Below are 21,092 nucleotides of genomic sequence, written 5' to 3'. Positions count from 1 at the left end.
TGCTTAGGCCCAGACCACGACGTATCAGCTTGTCTAGCCTGTGCTTCCTTCAACCGACGGACACTTAGACGTCGGTCGGAGTTTGCAGAGGAGTTTTTTGGTCCCGCTTTTGCATACAAAATGCCATCGGAGACTCCGACTACTCAATTAGCTAAAAAGCGCAAGGAAAAGGACCGACATTCGCGGCCCGCGGTTTCGTCTGAAACCACGGTTAGGCCAACCTCGAGTGTCTCGTTTTCTGCTGAAACCGAGCCCCCGGTTCTTCCTTCGGCCGAAAGCATGCCTCCGATAGCCGAGGCCTCACAGAGCATGGCTGAATCTGCTACTGAATTTACTGCTACAGAAGCAGGCACCCAGGATTTGTCAGACACTATTCCTTTAGACATATCTACCCCTGCACGTGGGGCTGCTAGACCCCCTGCTTCTATGTCTAGCAAGGCTTTTGCCAGGGCTAAAGCAGCTAAATCTTCTAAGGCCTTACCTGCTAAAACTCCTTCACATAGGCCTACCTCTAGTTCCCAAATACTCAGCCTGGCTGAGGATCTCATTTCTTTGATCAGGGGATCCCAACCTCACCCAGACAGGGCCTCTCAGCCCCATCCAGACAAGAGGCCTAGGAATGAACCCCCGGAACCTGTCTCTACAGATTATTCCTCGGATGACTCAGACATTTCAGACCCTCACGAAGGCCCATATTCTCCTTATGAGGATTCTGATGCAGAAGACTCCATTCCTTCTGCTTCTCCTCCTGAAGAATTTTCCTTTGGGGAAACCTTGCATGCTATGAGGGAACACTTCCAATGGCAGGGCCAGGATTTTTCAGATTCAAGGAAAAGGCTAAGGACCTTTTTACACTTACCACAGCATAGGCCTTTAGCCATTCCGCCAGTACTAACAGTTGTTGATGATGCATATAATGATGCCTGTACTGCTCCTGATTCTCTTCCTGCCCCTGCCAAGCCAGACAGATATTACAGGGTCCCGGACACACACTACCATTTGTATAAGGCTCCTGTTGCAGACCCTGAAACCATTTCACAGGGCCCTAAAGGTGTGGCAGCTGCCTCTGCCAAAACCCTCTTCCCTCTGAAAGGGAATCTAGAGCATTAGAGAGAAGGGGTAAAAGGTTTATACTTCTGCTACTCTTTCGCCAGGGCCTTGAACTGTCAATTTCACATGATTCAGTACCAGGAATTTTGTTAGACCAGCTAAATAAAAACTGTCTTCTCCTGAACCTTTAGACCGCAAGTCCCTTCAGGATTTGGTACATAACTCTCAGCAGGTCAGTAACCATTTCTTAAAATGTGGCTATGATGCACTGGAGGTTTCCTTTAGATCAGCTATGACTGGAACAGTGATTCAAGGCATGCCTGGTTAAAAGAACAATCCTTACCAGACCATGTTAAGTCAAAACTCCTAGATGCTCCCATGGAGAAACAAAGTTTGTTTGGCTCCCCTGCACAGGAGGTTCTAAAGAAGGTGGAAGAAAAAGCAAAATCTGTCCAAACAGTCAAGGATTTCTTACAGGTCCAACCTCCGAGGTTTAGCAGAAATTGGCCTTCGAAGAATTGGTCCTTTCCAGACAACCCCAGAGCAGAGAGGCAGAAATAGACGCCAAGAGGCAGAGGTCAATCTAGGGGTGCCTACAGGGGACGTCAGTGGCAACCTACCAACCAGAGAAGTACTGCCACAGAATCAACTACAACCACTTCCACGGGGCAGACACAATGACTTGGCTATAGTTCCGCCTACCAGGGAACAACTGGAAGCACCCTTGGGCAGAAAGCTAGCCTTATTTTCCGACAACTGGCATTACATTACAGGAGACAAATGGACTTTACAAACAATAGACAAGGGCTACAGGTTTCACTTCCACACTCTACCAAAAAAGAGAGGAATGCCAAACCTACCACCAAGCCAAAAAAACAGACGCTCTAAGACAAATCGACAACTTACTAAGGATGAGAGCTATAGAAGAGGTGCCACCTATGGAACAAGGCCAAGGATTTTACTCCAGGCTTTTCCTTGTACCAAGAAAAGAAAATCAATGGAGACCTATTCTAGACTTGTCCGCACTGAACACATACCTCATTGTTCCAAAATTCAAAATGCTGACCCTCCAGCAGCTTCTTCCCATGCTGGGCAAGGAGTCTTGGCTGGTGACTCTAGATCTCAAGGAGGCATACCTGCACGTCCCTATACGACCAGATTGCAGAAGACACCTCAGATTTCTTGCAGGATCAGAGCATTATCAATTCTCAGCATTGCCTTTGGCTTATCTACTGCCCAGAGTATTCACGAAATGCCTGGCATCAGTAATTGCTCATTGCAGGCTTCAGGGAATTCAAATTTACCCATACCTGGACGACTGCCTGATACAAGCGGACAACAAGGCAAAATTAACAAAAGATTTGGAAAATGTCATACAACTGTTGCAAGCCTTGGGATACACAGTCAACATGCAAAAGTCAAGACTAGTACCATCCCAAAGGATAACATTCTTGGGTGCAGAACTGGATACATCAACTCAGATGGCTTTTCTCACAGAAGAAAACAAAAGCAACTACCAGTCTACTTCATGACATTAACAACACAAACTCAGCTTACTGCAAGGAAAGTCCTGCAAGCCCTGGGCTACATGGCATCCTGCATAATATTGGTTCCACATGCCAGGCTGCATATGAGAAAGCTACAATGGTACCTAAGGAATGTATGGTCTCAACACAAGCACAGTCTAGAAGCCCAGATTCCAATAATTCCATGCCTGAAGCAAGAATTCCTGTGGTGGGCTCAAGCCTGTCAGTTGAACAGAGGCTTGCCTTTCCACAAACCTCATCCATGCCAGACCATCACCACGGACGCCTCAGACCTAGGATGGGGGGCACACATGGTGGACAAGTGTATACAAGGCCTATGGACCCAAGACCAGCTGAATCTACACATAAATCTAAAGGAGATGCTGGCAGTGAAACATGCGATCCAGGCATTCAGACCACTCCAACAGGGTCATCTGCTGATAAGGACGGACAATACCACAGTCATGTGGTACATCAACAAACAGGGAGGTACACATTCATATCCTCTATGCCGGATGGCAATGGACCTGTGGAATGTGGCCCTGAATCTCAACATTCAACTTCAGGCCAGATTTGTACCAGGAAAAGAAAATTCTCTAGCAGACACCTTAAGCAGAACTACCACGGATGCTCACGAATGGATGCTGCATCCAGAAATCTTCAAAGCCATAACAAAGAAATGGGGACTACCAGAGATAGACCTGTTCACCTCCCCACACAACCACCAATTGAAGAAATTCTGCACAAGAGCATACCACCCACTTGCTTGGAGGGTGGACTCCCTTCCTTCAGCTGGAAAACCTGACAGCATATGCATTTCCACCTCTTCCCTTGATGTACAAAGTTCTACTGAAGATCAGAGAGGATCAGCCAAGGGTAATTCTGATAGCTCCAGACTGGCCGAGGCAACATTGGTACCCGCTACTGAGAAGCATGTCTCGGACACACGCATGGCCTCTACCTCTATGTCCCTTACTTCTAACACAGGACAACTACCAGATCCTACATCCAAACTTGAAAACACTGCAGCTAGCTGCTTGGAATATTGCATAAAACAAAATAACCCAGGTTTATCTCAGAGGGTTAAGGACATTATCCTGGAGACACACCGACCCTCCACAAGGAAGACTTATTCAGCCAAGTGGAAAAGATACCTCATTTGGAGTGCAGCAAAGGGAGAAAATTACAAGTTATGTACCTACCATAACGTTCCATGTTAGTTGTCTTCTCTCGCCTTCTTTCTTGCTGGATGGGTTCGGAGCCGATCCTCGGCTCCGACTCGGCACTTGCTTAGCTTGAGAACTCCTTTTACCAGCTCGAGGCAACCCTGTATCCCATGATGCAAGGCGAAACTACCTCAGATCTCGTTTGGTAGCTATAACACCCTGCTAAATAAAACTATTCCCAAAGGAAGAGCAAAGACTAACCTAGTAGAACTAGGCAAAAAGGTTCTTAAGATAGACTCTTCTATTGAAGACTCAGGAGAGAAAACCTGAGAAAGAGAAGCCCTTCAAGATCTGTCCAGGCCAGGGGGAAGGAGGGAGGGACGCAAGAAAGAAGGCGAGAGAAGACAACTAACATGGAACGTTATGGTAGGTACATAACTTCTAAATGTTAAGTTGTCAATCTCGCCTTCATTCTTGCTGGATGGGACCGCGTCCCTAGCACCTGTATCCCGGGTGGCTCAATGGAACAGACTCTTCAGTACTGTGGAACCAAAACTGGCTCTGTCCCTGGAGGCCAAATCTAATTTGTAATGAGAGACAAAGGTATGAGGAGTGGCCCAAGTAGCTGCTGCACAAATGGTATCAATGGGTAGTCTATCCTGAAAAGCTGTAGAAGTGGATAGACTCCTGGTTGAGTGTGCCTTCGGTTTAGAGGGTAGTTGCTTGCCTCTGAGAATACACGTAAGAAATGGTGGAAGATAACCATCTGGATAAGGTCACTTTTGATACTGGGAGACCTTTCCTGTTTTCTGCATAGGAGACAAATAATTGGTCTGATTTCCTGAATTGTTTAGTTCTATGCAAATAATACCTGAGCTGACGATGGACATCCAAAAATGAAGCTTTTGTTCAGCTCTGTCAGAATAATTTGGGAAAAAAACTGGTAGATCGATGGATTGATTAATATTAGTTTGAGAAACAACTTTGGGGAGAAAGGATGGATTTGTTCTCAAGGATACCCTGTCCTTGTGAAAAACCAAGTAAGGGGAACGGATGCAGAGAGCTTGAATCTCGGATACCCTTCTTGCTGAAGTGACAGCCAGTAAGAATATAGTTTTCCAGGTCAATAACTTCAAGGAGCATGAAGCAGACTGTTCGAAGGGTGGTAAAATCAAGGATGCTAACATTAAATTAAGATCCCATTGTGGAGGAGGATGTTTTATTGGCGGTTTCAGGAGAAAAACTCCTCTCAGAAAAGCTTTGCATAGTCTATGTGACATAATGTTATGATCTTGCAAGCCAACATGATATTTGGAAATAGCCGCCAGTTGAACTTTGACTGTTGATGAAGAAGATCCTGACTGAAAAACTTCAGCTAGAAAATCTAAAACAGAATGCACAGGTGCAGTAAAGGGATCAATGTGCCTGGAGTTTGCCCAAAGGGAAAAACGTCGCCACTTGCTAGCATAAACTGTTCTGGTGGACGACTTCAAAGAAGCTATTAAGATATCTCTGACAGGATCAGAGATCATAGGAAGCCTGGCTAGGGAAGGAAGTGGAGCAACCAAGCAGTGAGGTTGAGAGAACGAATGGCCCGGTGCTGTTGACCCGATTGGTGGATCAAAAGATCCGGAACTGGGTCCAGATACCAAGGCTGCACCAGGAGGTGACGATGCAGAGTCGGAAACCAAATTTGTCGAGGCCAGTAAGGGGCAATGAGAATCAACTTGGCTCTCAAAATGGTAGCTTTCTGAATGACCTGTGGAATTAAGGGGAAAGGAGGAAAGGCGTACAGAAGTCCCCGGGGCCAATCCTGGGTTAGTCTCTCAGGGGTTGGCCTGGTAGGGGAAAGAGGGTGAAGAAGTCCGGGCATTTGTTGTTTTGGGGTGTAGCAAAAAGATCGCAACAAGGGGTGCCCCACTTCAGAAATATCTCGTCCACTATTGATTGATTGAGAGACCACTCGTGAGGCATGAGAATGGCTCTGCTCAGTCTGTCCGCTAAGAGGTTGGACCTGCCGGGGATGTGCGTTGCTATCAGAAACCGATGAGAGGAGATTGCCCATTGCCAAAGTCTGAGAGCTTCTCGACACAAAGGATAGGACCTGGTCCCGCCCTGCTTGTTGATGTACCAGACCACAGACATGTTGTCCGTTTGAACTGCAATAGTCCCCGTGGGAAGAAAGTCGTTGAGGGCTTGCAACGTTAAAAGCACCGCTCTCATCTCCAGGACATTTATGTGCAGATGGTATTCGATGGGTTGCCAAGTCCCGTGGACCATCCTGCCCTGATAATGCCCCCCCCACCCGATCAGAGAGGCATCCGTAGTGACTGTGGCAACCGGAGGAGGGGGAACAAATGGTCGGCCCTGATGAAGTAGAGGGGAAGATATCCACCAGGTTAGATGAGTCCTGCATGATTGTGTAACTAAGATTTCGTGCCTCATAGGAAGGTTCTGGAATGACCACTGAGTGAATAACATACACTGCAGAAGACGCATGTGGAAGCGAGCTAATGGTAGAAGTACAATGGCCGCAGCCATAAGACCTAGAACTTTCAGAACCAATATGGCTTTGACTTTGCTGCTCTGCAATAAAATCGACGTATTTTGGATGTCCAGAATTCTCTGATCTGTTAGTCTGGCTAACAAACTGACGGTGTTTAATTCTGCGCCTATAAAGGTGATAGATTGGCAAGGCAGCAGAGAAGATTTTTCGAAATTCACTGATATTCCCAACCTTTTGCAAAGCTGCAGAGTGTAGTCTCTGCTCTGAAGAAGCTGATGCTTGGTGGTGGCGGAGAGGAGCCAGTCGTCTAAATAAGGAAACACCTGGAATCCTTGACGTCTCAGATGAGCTGTGACCACTGCCATGCATTTGGTAAACACTCTGGGGCATGAAGTGAGGCCAAAGGGCAGGGCTCTGAATTGATAATGACTGGTCCCTAGCCGAACGCGGAGAAACCTCCTGGAGCGCCTGTGTATCTTTATGTGATAGTACGCGTCCTGAAGGTCTATCGAGCACATCCAGTTGTCCTTGCCCAGAAAGGGCAGAATGGACTGAAGCGTGACCATCCAGAATCTTGCCTTCTTGACAAATCTGTTTAGATTGCTCAGGTCTAAAATTGGTCTCCAATCTCCCGTCCTTTTGGGGACCAAAAGAATCTCAGTAGGCGGATCCTACTTGGTCTGCTGGAACAGTCTGGACGGCTCTTTTTTCTAGGAGCTTTGAAACCTCCTGTTCTGCCAAATCCCTTTGACCGGGTGAGATGTCTGGAAGGGATTGGTGAGGTATGGGATACCTTTCGAAGGGGATTTTGTAACCCTCGGATATGATCGACTGTACCCACATATCTTGTGAAAGGGAGCCAGGCTACTGGGTACAGTGAAATCCTTCCCGACTGCCTCCAAGGGTGGACAGTCGGGCAACACCTCAGGGATGCTGAAAGGGCTTCTCAGGAAGAGATTCCCTGTTGCCCTGGTTCTGAGGACCCCCTCTGCCTCTAGGGCGTCTATTATTGTTACCCCTCTGCCTCTGGGGTAAACTGACCACGCATGTCCGGCTGCTCCTTGGGCTTTACGGAACCACATCTTTCCTCCTTTCTGACCCTTGGGATAGGGTCTAGAAGGGGTGGAAAAATGGACTCCAACGGCAGAAAGAGTTTTGCCATCTTGCTCACACCTGGTCAAGGTTTCCTTCACCTGAGGTCCGAACAAAGCCGAACCGTCAAAGGGGGTATTGGTGAAGGACGCCTTAAAGGGGTCCGCAAAATTACAAAGCCGCATCCAGGCTTCACATCTAAGAGCCACTCCTGTGCCTGCGGCTCTGCTCGCTCCATCGGCTGCATAGGATATGAGCCGCATGGAGGAGTTGGTTAAAGAATTTAGGATTGCTAGCTGTGAGGCAATCTTGTCTTGAGCCCCAGCAGCTGAAGGATCCTGAACCACTTCACCTAGTTCCTTGAGAATATCTCTTTGAAGTCTGGTGAAATGACAAAGGTAGTTCAGCGAACGCATAGCAAAGGTCGCTGAAGAAAACATCCGCTTGCCATACCTGTCCATGGTCCTAGAATCTTTGTTAGGAGGATGGACAGGCACTGAAGGATCCCAAGTTCCTTCTTGGTGGCCGCCGCCACCACCATAGCATCCACAGAGACGCCCTTAGAAAGAAACTGCTTGTCTGAAGGGGCCGTAATACATTTGGATGGTCTCCTGGGGACCGGTTCCACAGAATCTGGAGCTGCCCACGCCTTCCGAGCCACTACCTGCATAAGTGGGTCGAAAGGCGGAGACACCCAGGAGGTGGAGGGTCGGGATCCAAAAGCCTCCAGGTATACCGACTCATCCTCGGAGGGGTCAATGGAGGGCCAATTCCCCCTCTGTTTGAGGAGCTCAAGGATGTCCGAAAAGGAGACATCCTCAGAGGGGGACCGTGGGGAACCCTCCGACTCATCTAAGTCGGTATCAGATGTTGTAGACTCAGGGGAGTCTGTGTGTTTCCTCTTACACGTCCTCTTCCGAGGGGGTTCCCCTGCAGGATCAGGAGAAACCACGGAAGAGGAAGTTATTCCCAATGGGGAAACCTGGGGCGATGGATCCCTGGGCCTGAGAGCAAGAGGCTGGCAAGAGACATCCACAGGCACCGAAGAGGGAGGAGCTAAAGGGATGGACCGTTGACCTGGCTCAGGTGCCAGGACACTCCTCATCACCTCAAAGGCTCCTCTCCCCGGGAGGCCGGAATATTCCCGTTCTGAAGAAATAGGAATTCCCGGCTCCACTGAGAGAGAAGGCTCCGAGGCCGATGTCGGTGCCGAGCTTACCAAGGCCGAAGCCCCGAGAGGGAGAGCGGGATCGGACAAGGGTCCGATGCCACTAGCCCCTCGGAGCCGACAAGGGAAACTCGACGACCGGATCCCTCCAAGGAAGGTCTCATGGAGGAGATCGGAGCCGAATACGACGGAGCCGAAAGGGGATGTATCGGTTCCGGCACCGACACGGTCGCTGTCCCGAGAAGCTCCGGCTCCGAACTCTGGAGGGGAGTCGGAGGAGGAAGTTCAAGGGAGAGCAACAGCCGAAGTCTGCTGAGACGGGCTATGGAGCATTTGGGCTAGTGCCTGTGACTTCAACAGCCTGCTTACCACCCTCTCTAAATCGTGGTCAGACAGCCTGGAAGATCTCGAAGATCGGCTCCGATGACTCCGTTCCGACAAAAGAGGAGACCCCGGAGCCGAGTGGATAGATTCCAAAGAAGGGGACCGAGATCTCTTCTTGGACAAAGCCATCGGAGCCGACGTCCTCTGGGTTCCAGATGGAGCCGAAGGCTTCTCGGCTCCGATACTGGATAATATGTCGGCTCCAGCCGGAGCCGACAAGGCAACAGTAGATTGAGTGTCGGAGCCGGTAGGAACCGACACTACCACATCAGAAGAAGAAAGATCGGCTCCGGCCGAGCGATCTCGACTCCGAAGGAGTCGGAGCCACCGGGGAAGGCTTAACAACTATAGCCTGAACCTTAGGTGGCTTTGAAGGTTTACTGGACCTAGTTTTAGTGGGTGAACCTTCTGGCTTTAGTAAGCCACGGAGGATCAATTTGTTCCTCCTCTCCTGCAGGACTCTCTGGCTAAAAGAATGACATATGGCACAGGAGTCCTGCAGGTGTAAAGGCCCCAGGCAGTAAACACAAAAAGTGTGACCGTCTGTCAGAGACATTTTCTGACAGCACGAGTCACACTTCTTGAAGCCTGAGACCTTTCCTTCCTTAGACATAGTCCAAGTAAAAAACAACACTCACACACCCCAAACAGTCACACTATTAATCCCAACAAAAACACACAAACAGACAGGGATTAAGAAAGAGGCCTAGGCCTAACTGAAAAAAATTAAACTTTACTATAACTAGAAAGTTTTTAAATATATGGGGAAATAGGGTGGGCTGTAGAAACACTACACACTATGATATAGAACAAGGGAGAGACAAAACCCTGACTAAACTGTTTGAAAATTCAAACTTACCTGAGCTGGCAAAAAAGAGACCTCTTCGCAAAGCGGCAAACGAGATCTGAGGTAGTTTCGCCTTGCATCATGGGATATAGGGTTGCCTCGAGCTGGTAAAAGGAGTTCTCAAGCTAAGCAAGTGCCGAGTCGGAGCCGAGGATCGGCTCCGAACCCATCCAGCAAGAATGAAGGCGAGATTGACAACTTAACATTGTCTCATTTGCAAACATAGCACACATCCTGGAATATTTAGCAGAACTGTTCCACAATGGCCTGTCTTACTCCTCCATTAAGATTCATGCATCAGCAATTTCAGCAGAATACAACATGGATCCTCCTGTCTTCTCTCATCCTCTACTCAGGCAGTTCTTGAGAGGAATCAAAAATGTAAAACCTCCAAGGAAACCACCTTTACCTACATGGGATCTCAACTTTGTGCTGGAAAAGTTAACACTTCCCCCTTTTGAACCAGCAGCAACAGCAGAATTACAATTCTTGTCTTGGAAAACTGCTTTCCTGCTAGCAATTACTTCAGCAAGAAGGGTATCTGAGTTACAGGCATTAATGGCAGTACAACCCTTCTTTATCTTCCATCAGGACAGAGTCTCTCTGAGAACTAACCCTACCTTTATGCCAAAAGTGGTCTCCAGAGTATCATTGAACCAAGCGATTCATTTACCTACATTCTTCCCCAACCCACAGAACAGGGGGAAAAGACTGCTACATACCTTGGATGTGCACAGACAATTACGCTACTATCTGGACAGAACTAAGACCAGCAGAAAAACTGACCAGCTTCTGGTAACAGGAATGCAAGGAAAAGCAATTTCAAAACAGACAATCTCAAAATGGATAGGAAATTGCATTCGATTTTGCTATTCTTTTCATGGAAAGACAACTCCTGATAATATCAGACCTCATTCCACAAGAGCTACAGCCACCACTACAGCTTTCCTACGAGGAGTGGCTACCAAAGACATTTTAGAAGCTGCTACTTGGAGCTCCGTGCATACATTTGCCAAGCATTATAATCTTCCCTTATACTCTAGATCCCGAGCAGGTTTTGCAACTGCTGTTTTGCAAAGGATCTTAACTACACCATCTTTATCTTAGTGCCTCCTCCCCCAGTTTGGCTATGGTATTCTACCCATATGTTAGGACTGCAGATGCATCCTTGAAGGACATAGTACAGTTTTGTACCTACCATAAATGTAGATGTCCGATAGGTATGCATCTGCAGTCAGGATTACCCTCCTTCCCCTCTGTGGTATTCCTAGGGTATTTACCCCTCATTTAGCTAGCTGGGGGAATCTATTATGGTGTATTTGTTTGTATATATGTATATATATATTTTTATATTGTTTGCTCTCTACTGTTTGGAATTATTTGCATTTATCCAAATTTAGTCTTCCTAGAGGGCACCTGGCATCTGGGGCAAGAAACACTGAGGAAAATGGCATCGGCTGATGCCTTTATACCCAATAAACAGCAGCTATGACGTCGGGTGAAGTGCAACATCAGCCGAGGCCAGACCCAGACTTTGGAATCCGGCCAACCGAAGGGCTGCCTGAGGCAGGACAACCCATATGTTAGGACTGCAGATGCATACCTATCGGACATCTACATTTATGGTAGGTACAAAACTGTACTTTCTGCTGGGACAGGCTGAATAGCCCTGATATTGAGAAGAGAGAACCTGCTGTTGGGCCTCCGCCCATTGGTTTGGGGGTAGGTCTGGCCAACCATTTGGGGTTGGTAGTGTGTGGAAGTGGAATCTGTATCCTTGTGAAACTATGTTCAAATCCCATCTGTCCTGGGTAATGAGTTCCCAGTTTTTTGCATGCAAGGCGAGCTTTCCTCTTAAGGGAGTAGGTAGCTGAGCAGGGCTTGGGAGGGTTAAGGTTAAGTCATTGTGCCATTTTTCCGTAGAGGGGTGGCTTACTACTCCCTGCTTTGGAAGTGGGAGCCCCCCACTGTTTAGGTCTGTGTGTAGCCTGAGACTGTAGCCTAGGTGGTCTGCTGTTCCTGGGTTTGGACTGAGAAGGCCTAGAAGGAACTGGAAAGGACCAGTTCTTGAAAGGCCAATGCCTACTGAATCTGGGAGGCTGCACTTGTAGGACATCTTTAACATTTTGCATATATTTAGCTCTTTCCTCCATCCTTTTGAGGACTTCTTCAGCTTTGTTGCCAAAAAGGCGGTCTTGGTTTAAGGGAGCATCCAGTAATTTAGCTTTTACATGATCTGGCAAGTTTTGTTCCTTAAGCCAAGCATGCCTTCTAATTACAGACCCAGTGACAGCAGCCCTGCAAGATGCTTCTAAAGCATCAAAACCACATTGCAAAGTATCTTTACCAACTTGTTCTGCATAATTCTTTGTGTTCAGTACAGTCAGGAATCAACACCATTTTCTGTTTAAGTAGCCCCATAACATGCTGCTAATACTTTAACATATGAAACTGGCAATTTAAAGCCCTAATGGCCAAAGTAGCAGAAGTGTATACCTTTTTACCCCATCTGTCTAAGGCTCTAGAATCTCTATCAGAAAGGGTAGGATTTTTGGCAGCAGTAGCCTTAATGCCTTTTGGTCCTTGGGAAATGGTCTCTGGATCCGCAGAAGGATTCTTGAAGAGGAACTTGTGAGAGTCAGGTACTCTGTAATACCAGTCAGGTTTTCTGGGAGCTGAAAGTAAAGTGTCTGGGGTAAAGTTAGATTCCAAGAACGCATCATCTACAATGTCCAGAAGAGGAGTGATAGCTAAAGGCCTGTGTTGAGGTAGTAGTAAGAATTCCCTAAGTCTCGTTTTGGACTCAGAGTAATCCTGGCTTTCCCAGCAGAAATGCTCCCTAAGAGTGTGCAAGGTATCACCGAAAGAAAAATCCTCAGGAGGGGAAGCAGAGGGAATAGAATCCTCTGCATCAGAATCCTCATAAGTAGATAAGGGTAAATCCTGGTAATCAGAAGGAGCAGAAATATCAGATTCCTGATCAGAAGAATCAGAAAGAAAATCAGTTCTAGTTCTCTTAAGAGGGGGAAGACTGGCTTCCCCTAATTAAGGTAATAAGGTCTTCAGCCATTCTAAGCATTTGTTTTTTAGGCATACGGGCCTGAGTCTGCGGTTTGGTCATCGGTTTTCTAGGCGTGGTGCGAGTTTTTGGCATGGATGAAAATGATGACATTGGTTTAATATGAATGCCTGTAGGCTTGAATACATCCTCAGAAGCCAGTGACTGCACAGCGGCTCCAGACCCATCCAAGGTAGAGACATCCGCAGATTCCATAGTCGAAGAAGCATCTTGCGGCATACCGGACTCTGAAAGGGTCTCAGTAGAGGCCTGCGAATCAGAAGTAGCGAGTATCAGGGGCTGTGAAAGCGCCTCACTGAGTACCGGTGGACTGGCGACTAGCTTAATGGAATCGTCGTCGGCAGTTTTGGACCTATGCGCTCTGTCTCTGTCTTTTATCCTTACATTTTTTCGGAATATTGGTAGTCGGATGGCTTGACGAAGCCATTTCGGAGTACACAGAACAAGCACAAAAGTAATTAGCTGCAAAAATAGCCCAACGACGAATAGTTCGGGTGTTGAACGAGGCACAAAACCGACAACGAGAGACATCGTGGTCTGGGCCTAAACAAGGGATGCAGTAGGAATGAAAGTCTCTATGAGGTATTTGCTTTCCACAGGTAAGATAATTGTTAACTTTTACTGACATTGGTTAGAGCAAGAAAAAGGATCCCAAACGGGGTACTTAGTTTTTTTTGAAGACTTCGGGTCTGAAACTCGAAAACGAAAATTTCAGGAGTCGGCCGACCAGCACCTGCGAACTGCTTCTGCTTTGGGCACTGCACGGCAAGAAAGACTGGTGTAATGGCGTTGGTTGCATGTTTTATACCCCTGACTACCTGACGTCAAGGAAGAAGTAACAGCATCCGATGCAGAAATCTGAAGACTCTGATATTCAGGCCATCTGAGAGTTATGTGCAGGCAGATAACCCAAATGTGATGACTGCAACAGTGAAACATGAAGAACATCGGGCATACTCAACAGAATGGAAAAGCAGTCCCAGTAACATACAAGGCCAATAATCGATGCCTTGTGGGAATGGGTATACTTACAGAATGGAAAATTGGTCCAAGTAAGAAACTGTTGTCAACTCTGAAACAAAGACAACTGAAAGTCAATACTCATTTACACTCTTAAATAACTGCTAACAGCTTAAACTTACCAGTAAGACATATTGTTAAAGTGCTCTGTAAACTGTGTTAGGTTGGGGCTCTTCTCCTCATTCTGCTCCTTTGCCCACAGCAACACCTCTGGAATCTAAAAAAATAAATTAGTGAGAGAACAAAGTCAAATTATCTTAGGATAGGCAAGCTAGAACAAATGTACACTGGGTGCACCATTTACCTCCATGAAAGAGCTTCTGAGCGATTACAATTTTAAATTTAGAAAATGGATCTGAGAAATGGTAATAAAGATGAGCTAACACAGACAAAACCTCTATTTAAAAAAACCTGCATGAGGTAAAACTTCTACTAAAGTGTCATCAACATCTCATGAGGCAGAAGAATAGTACGCAAAAATGTAGCTTACTGCTGAGAAAAACAGTACATGAACATGGCACAAATGAGGGTGGCCGCGGTGGTGCAGCGGTTAGCATTGCCACCTCACAGCAAGAGGTTCTCTGGTTCGATCCTCAGCTGGGGTACCTTCTGTGCGGAGTCTGCATGTCCTCCCTGTGGTCGCGTGGGTTCCCTCCGGGTGTTCCGGTTTCCTCCCACATCCCAAAGACATGCTGCAGGTGGATTGGACACTCTAAATTGGCCCTAGGAGTGAGTGCGTGCGTGTGTTCCTTCTGTGTAAGGTTGGGTGCTGGGTTGGCAACTCGACACCGTAAAAAGTACAGTTGTGTACACCTACCATAAATGTAGATGTTCGAGTGTCTTCACTATTGCAGTCATAACTGTAGGGTGCTCCTGCCGGCAGGCAGCCCGAGGTCGGCCAGAATCCCAAAGTCTGGGTCCGGCGTCGGCTGTAACTAGTACCCTGACGTCAGTACGCTTTGGTACATAGCCCTCAGCCGACGCCATCTTCTCCAGCCTTTCTTGCCCTAGATGTCAGAAGTCCCCAACAAAACAAAAATGAATCCAACAAGGAAACACAAATACACCACAAAAAAGGAAAAGGGAGAAAAAGAGGGATAGGAGGGAGGAAACCCGACTGCAACAGTGAAGACACTCGAACATCTACATTTATGGTAGGTGTACACAACTGTACTATGTTCTTCGTGTTTCACTGTTGCAGTCATAACTGTAGGGTGGAATCCCAAAGCAGTGTAAAAGGGAGGAGGCTTTAGATAGAAGAAGGGAGGCAAGAATACCCTGCAAAACAGCAGAGGCAAAGCCTGCCCTGGTCTTAGAAAACAGGGGAGATTGTAGTGCTTGGAAAAGTATGCACAGAACTCCATGTGGCAGCTTCCAAGATATCCTTGGTAGGGACTCCTCTGAGGAAAGCTGTAGAAGTGGCAGCTGCTCTAGTAGAATGACTTCTAATGGTACCTGGTAACTGTTTCCCATGATGAGTGTAACAAAATCTGATTCCATAAGTAATCCATTTGGAAATAGTTTGTTTAGAAATAGGTTTTCCAAGAGAACTGGAGGCAAAAGAAACAAACAATTGATTAGACTTTCTGAACTCTTTAGTCTTGTCCAGGTAAAATCGTAACTGTCTGTGCACATCCAATGAATGCAAAATCCTTTCCCCTTTATTTTGAGGATTTGGAAAGAAAGTAGGAAGGTGAATTGTCTGATTTAAAGCCACTTTCAAATCACCTTAGGCATGAAAGTAGGATTGGTCCTCAAGGATACTCTGTCCTGATGGAAAATAAGGTATGGTTCCACAGCCATGAGAGCTTGCAACTCTGAGACCCTTCTGGCAGAGGTCAATGCCAATAAAAGAACCGTCTTCCAGGATAAAAACTTAATATCTGAAGATGCAGCAGGCTCAAAAGGAGGCAAAGTTAGTTTTTCTAAAACATAATTAAGATCCCAGGCAGGGACAGGAGGGGTCCTGGGAGGCAATTTTTAGCCCCTCTCAAGAATTGCTTCACCAAAGGATGAGAAAAAACAGGAGGATCAGAATTGAAATGCGCAGAAATAGCAGAAGCATGAATCTTAATGGAAGAAAAGGAAAGTCCTTTAGATAAAAGTTCTGAAAGGTAAAGCAAAATAGAAGAGAGATCAGGTACCAGAGGATCCGAGCCTCGGTCCTGCATCCAAATACAAAACCTCTTCCATTTAGAGGCATAGTATTTCCTAGTGCTAGGCCGTCTAGCTTCCAAAAGAACATCCAAAACTTGTTTGGGAAGACTAGAGGAAATCAAATTCCTTTGAAGAGCCAAGCTGCCAGGCAAAGGGTCTTGAGGTTGGGATGTAGTAACTGACCCTGATGCTGGGACAAAGAAGGGTTCAGAGGAGAATCCAAGGAGGCCCCAAGAACAGGTGCTTTAAAGTTGGATACCAAAACTGTCGAGGCCAATTTGGAGCAATCAAGATGAGGAACTTGGGCTTGTCCTGTTTTATCTTCAGTAATACCCGAGGTAGTAGAGGAAGAGGAGGGAAGGCATATGCTGAAAGGCTTCTCCAGCTGAAGGACAGGGCATCCACTCTCCAAGCTGTTTTGTGGAAGGACATGGTGCAAAAGCGAGGTAGCTGATGATTGAGATGGGATGCAAACAGATCTATCTGGGGACATCCCCAAACTGCAGTAATCCTGTTGAATAAATTGGTGTCTAGCATCCATTCGTGAGGATCTGAAATGTTTCTGCTCAGGCTGTCTGCTAAGAGATTCTGTTTCCCTGGAATGAATTGAGCCTGGAGATGTAGATTCAAATTTAGAGCTGTGTCCCATAAAGCCATAGCTAGTCTGCAAAGGGGGTATGAATGAGAACCCCCCTGCTTGTTGATGTACCACATGACCGTGGTGTTGTCTGTGCGAATTAGCAGAGGCCCTGGTTGCAAAAGGTTCTTGAAGGCTAGAAGGGCATTTTGAACTGCCAACATTTCCTTCAGATTGATGTGCCAGTGAAGATGGTCCTTTGTCCAGGTTCCCTGCTGGCAATTGTCTAGAAAGTGTGCTCCCCAAGCATAATCCGAGGCGTCCGTGGTTAGGATTTGAGTAGGTTGAGGAAGACGAAAAGGCTTTCCTTCGTTTAAAGTGCATACCCTGGACCACCAGAGGAACTCCCTCTGAAGGCAGGGGATCAGAGGAATCAGAATATCCAGATCGTGGAAATGCTGTGACCATACACTTTTCAGATACCATTGAAGCTTTCTCATGTGAAGCCTTGCGTTTGGAATCAACAGAATGCAGGAAGCCATGTAGCCCAGAGCCTGCAGGAATTTCCTTGCAGTGAGCTGAGATAGAGTTGCTAAGGTGCTGAAAGTAGAAGCCAGCTGAGTTTGTTTTTCTGGAGTGAGGAAAGCCCTTTGTAAGGTTGTATTTAAGAGGGCTCCCAAGAATACCATTTGTTGAGAAGGGATCAAATGTGACTTTTTTGTGTTCACTGAGAATCCCAGTAGGAGGAGAAGACGTTGAACAAAGTCCAGATGTTGAAGCAGAAGATCTTTGCTGTCTGCCTGAATAAGGCAGTCGTCCAAATAGGGGTAAATCTGGATCCCCTGAAGTCTGCAGTAAGCCACTACTGGTGCCAGGCACTTGGTAAAGACTCTGGGCGCAGTAGATAAACCAAAGGGCAGTACAGAGAATTGAAAGTGCCTCGAACCTGCCTTGAACCTGAGGAATTTCCTGCATTCTTGCCTGATGGGAATATGTAAGTAGGCTTCCTTTAAGTCCAATGTCACCATCCAGGCGTCCTGAGAAAGCATTGGAATTAGTTGCTGCAGAGTAAGCATCTTGAATTTTGGAATTTCCAAAAAGGTGTTTAACACAGAAAGGTCCAGAATAGGTCTCCATGAATTTTGTTTTCTGGGAACCAGAAACAGTCTTGAATAAAAACCTTTTCCCATCTCCAAGAGTGGAACAGGCTCTATGGCTCTCATGGCCAGAAGAGCATCCACTTGAGTTAAGGCCTCTGACCATTGATGTTTTGGCAGATCTGGCCAACCGTGAGCCCTTGGCAAAGTGTGAAAGTGGAATTTGTAACCTTTAAAATCACGTCCAATACCCATCTGTCCTGGGTAATATGAGTCCAATTTTGTAAAAAGAGACAGTTTTCCTCCGAGAGGGCATCCAGGTGAAGGGGTCCTGTAGCCCAACCGAGAGAGTCATTGAGCTTGCTTTCTTTGAGATTGGGATCTGTCTTCTCCCCTTCTAGGTGAAGAAGCAGTCCAGTGTCTAGATCTGTAAGAGGCCTGACCTTGACCACGACCTCTGGAGCGCCTATATCTTCCCCTTTGAGGCCTGTCAGACGTGGGAAAGGACCAATTTTAGAGGGCCAATTCCTGGAAAATCTAGGAGGCTGAACTTGCAAGAAATCTTTACAGTCTGCATAGACTTTGCCTTTTCTTCCATCTTTTTAATAACTTCCTCAGCCTTGGATCCAAAAAGAACATCATGTTGAACAGGGGCATCTAATAACTTAGCCTTAACCTGTTCAGGTAAACTTTGTTCACGAAGACAGGCATGTCTCCTGATAACAGTACCAGAGGCTGCAGCCCTGCAAGAAGCATCCAAAGCATCAAAACCACAATGTAAACTATGCTTGTTCACTTGTTCAGTAGCATGCAAAACATCCTGAAGTTCCTTATCCTCTGCACAAGCAGGAAGGGAAGCAAGCTTTTGCTTTAAAACAGACAAAAGAAATTGCTGATACTTAAACATATGAAACTGGCAATTTAAAGCCCTTACAGACAGGGTAGCAGAAGTATATACCTTTTTCCCCACCTGTCTAAAGCACGAGAATCCTTCTCAGAGGGAATAGGATTTTTAGAAGTAGCAACCTTAGCAGCCTTAGAGCCCTGAGAAATAGTTTCAGGATACGCAGAAGGGTTTTAAATAAAAATAAATGAGAGTCAGGAACCCTATAAAATCTATCAGGCTTAGAAGGAGCAGGAGGCATGGAATCAGGATTCAAATTAGCCTCAGAAAAAGCATCATCTACAATGTCCAAAACAGGAGGGATAGCTAAAGGCCTATGCTGGGGAAGAAGAAGAAATTCCCTAAGCCTCTTCTTGGAAGCAGAATACTCCTGTCCTTCCCAATGAAAATGTTCCCTCATCTCATGCAAGGTTGCCCCAAAAGAGAAATCCTCAGGCGGAGAGGCCGAGGGTAAAGAGTCCTCAGCATCCGAATCCTCATAAGGGGGAAAGGAATAGTCCTGATCTGAGGAAGAAACAGAAGATACAGAAGCCTGGTCAGAGGAATCCAGAGTAACATCCTATCGAGGCCTTTTCTCAGGAGGGGGGTGAGAACCCCTAATCATGGTAAGCAAATCTTCAGCCATCTTTAATAATTGCTATTGTGTCTTGGGAGTGGATTCAGAAGCAGCTTGAGCAGGAACTTTAGACTTAACAGGAGTCTTTGTCTTTGCCTTTGCCTTTGAAATAGTGATGTGAGTAGGCCTGAAAACCCCCTCAGAAGCCGGTACCTGCACAGCGGTTCCGGACCCATCTGAAGGAGCGACGTCCGAAGGTCCTGCAGCAGTTAAAATAGTGGGCCTTGATGGCTCCCCATGGGAGTCCGTATCGGCCAGCGGTTCAGAAGTGGCGGGCGACAGGGCTGCAAAAGCGCCTCACTGACGACAGCCGAACCGGACGCTGGCTCCAGCTGCAACGAGTCCTGTTTGGACCTCGGAGGCCTGTCTTTGCGCTTCTTTTGAACTCCGGTAGTGTCCGACGACATTCTATAATTGAAGCGTCTGCCAAAATAATTTAAAGCCCAATCGTACCTGCGCTTAATAGTACGAGAGTTGAACCTGGCACAGAACCGACAACAAGAAACGTCGTGGTCAGGGCCTAAGCAAGGTAGACACAGTAAGAGTGGAAATCTTTATGAGGTATTTGTTTCCCACACGCTATACAATTATTAACTTTTTCTGACATCGGAGGAACAAGAAAAAGATTCCCCAACGGGGTACTTAGCTTTGAGAAGAGAAGTAAGAACTTCAGACCGACAACAACAAAATACGCTGTTCGAAAATCGCCAACCAACGACTTGCGAGCTGCTTTCCACCGCACGGCAAGAAAGACTGGAGAAGATGGCGTCGGCTGAGGGCTATGTACCAAAGTGTACTGACGTCAGGGTACTAGCTTGTACAGCCGACGCCGGACCCAGACTTTGGGATTCTGGCCGACCTCGGGCTGCCTGCCGGCAGGAGCACCCTACAGTTATGACTGCAACAGTGAAACACGAAGAACATCTCCACTGCCAATCATGAACTAACAGGTGATCCACTGTGGCGATCCCTAACCGGGAAAAGCCAAAAGAAGAACAACATGGCACAGATGATAACAGATAATCCATTGAATATGATGAGGTTTGTGGCTTCTAGACATAGCCAGAGAATGAGGTAATACCTGAAAACTAATGGTGTGTTACTCAGTAATGGAGGAATGCTGTACTGTGGGATATGTTGCCATTTCAGGTGAAGTTAAACACATATTCTATCTACCAGTCTTGTTGCTAACTTGTTAGTTTCTCAAGGCAGAAGTACAAGACAGTATAACTGTGTGTAACTGCATTAACCATAACGGAAAATCTTTGAAAAGTGATTAAGAATAAATCTTGACATAGATGTCATTTCCCACTTGTGTGTTTTAATTAAATCTGTAACTCTAAACATGTGGTTCCCTTTCCTTGTGCACACCAACACAGGTATTGAGCTGGAATGTACTAGTGCAGGTCTGCACATGGTCCTGTCTTATATCCCATAATAGTGCATCTTCTCTTCTGATCTTCAAGACATATTTCTGTGACAGGGAAGGATTGACTACAGCAAACAAAACAGACAAGTTACACTTTACAAGACTGGAAAGCCAGTGAAAAACCACTGCTGGTAAGAATACCGGTCACTATTCAAGCTGTGAAAACATCCGGGGATCTATATTAGAAGACCGAAAGTTTAAAATCATGAATGCTCTAAACATCGAAAATGCCAGACCTCGAAATCATTATTGTGGGGGGGGGGGGGTTGCCCCCCACACTAAATATATTTTCCAACTCCGAGATCACACTACAGTGAGGAAATAGCAAATATTTTGATCTTCAGTGTACTGCGATCTCAAAAAAAAAAGCACTTCGAGGTCCGGCATTTTCGCGCTCTAGTGCATTCTCGATTTTTAAACTTTCATTCTTCTAAAACAGACCCAACATACGGTAACAAAATAAGAATATTTCAG

The 21,092-nt window shown here is 46.5% G+C and overlaps 1 protein-coding gene across 1 annotated transcript in view; it reads right to left on the bottom strand.

The window, feature by feature from the left end:
* Positions 1-21,092, bottom strand: part of RAPGEF1 (Rap guanine nucleotide exchange factor 1) — a 2,911,094-nt gene that overhangs the window by 442,033 nt on the left and 2,447,969 nt on the right. Inside the window, exon 21 of the mRNA XM_044058589.1 lies at positions 13,961-14,055. Coding sequence (XP_043914524.1) covers positions 13,961-14,055 — 95 coding nt within the window. The remainder of the gene's footprint in view (positions 1-13,960; positions 14,056-21,092) is intronic.

The sequence above is a fragment of the Protopterus annectens genome, chromosome 16.part0 (genome assembly GCF_019279795.1).
Source record: "Protopterus annectens isolate FY-2018-M chromosome 16.part0, PAN1.0, whole genome shotgun sequence".
Taxonomy (NCBI): Eukaryota; Metazoa; Chordata; order Ceratodontiformes; family Protopteridae; genus Protopterus; species Protopterus annectens.
Note: the sequence above shows the minus strand (reverse complement) of the source record. Positions and strands in the feature narration are given on the sequence as shown.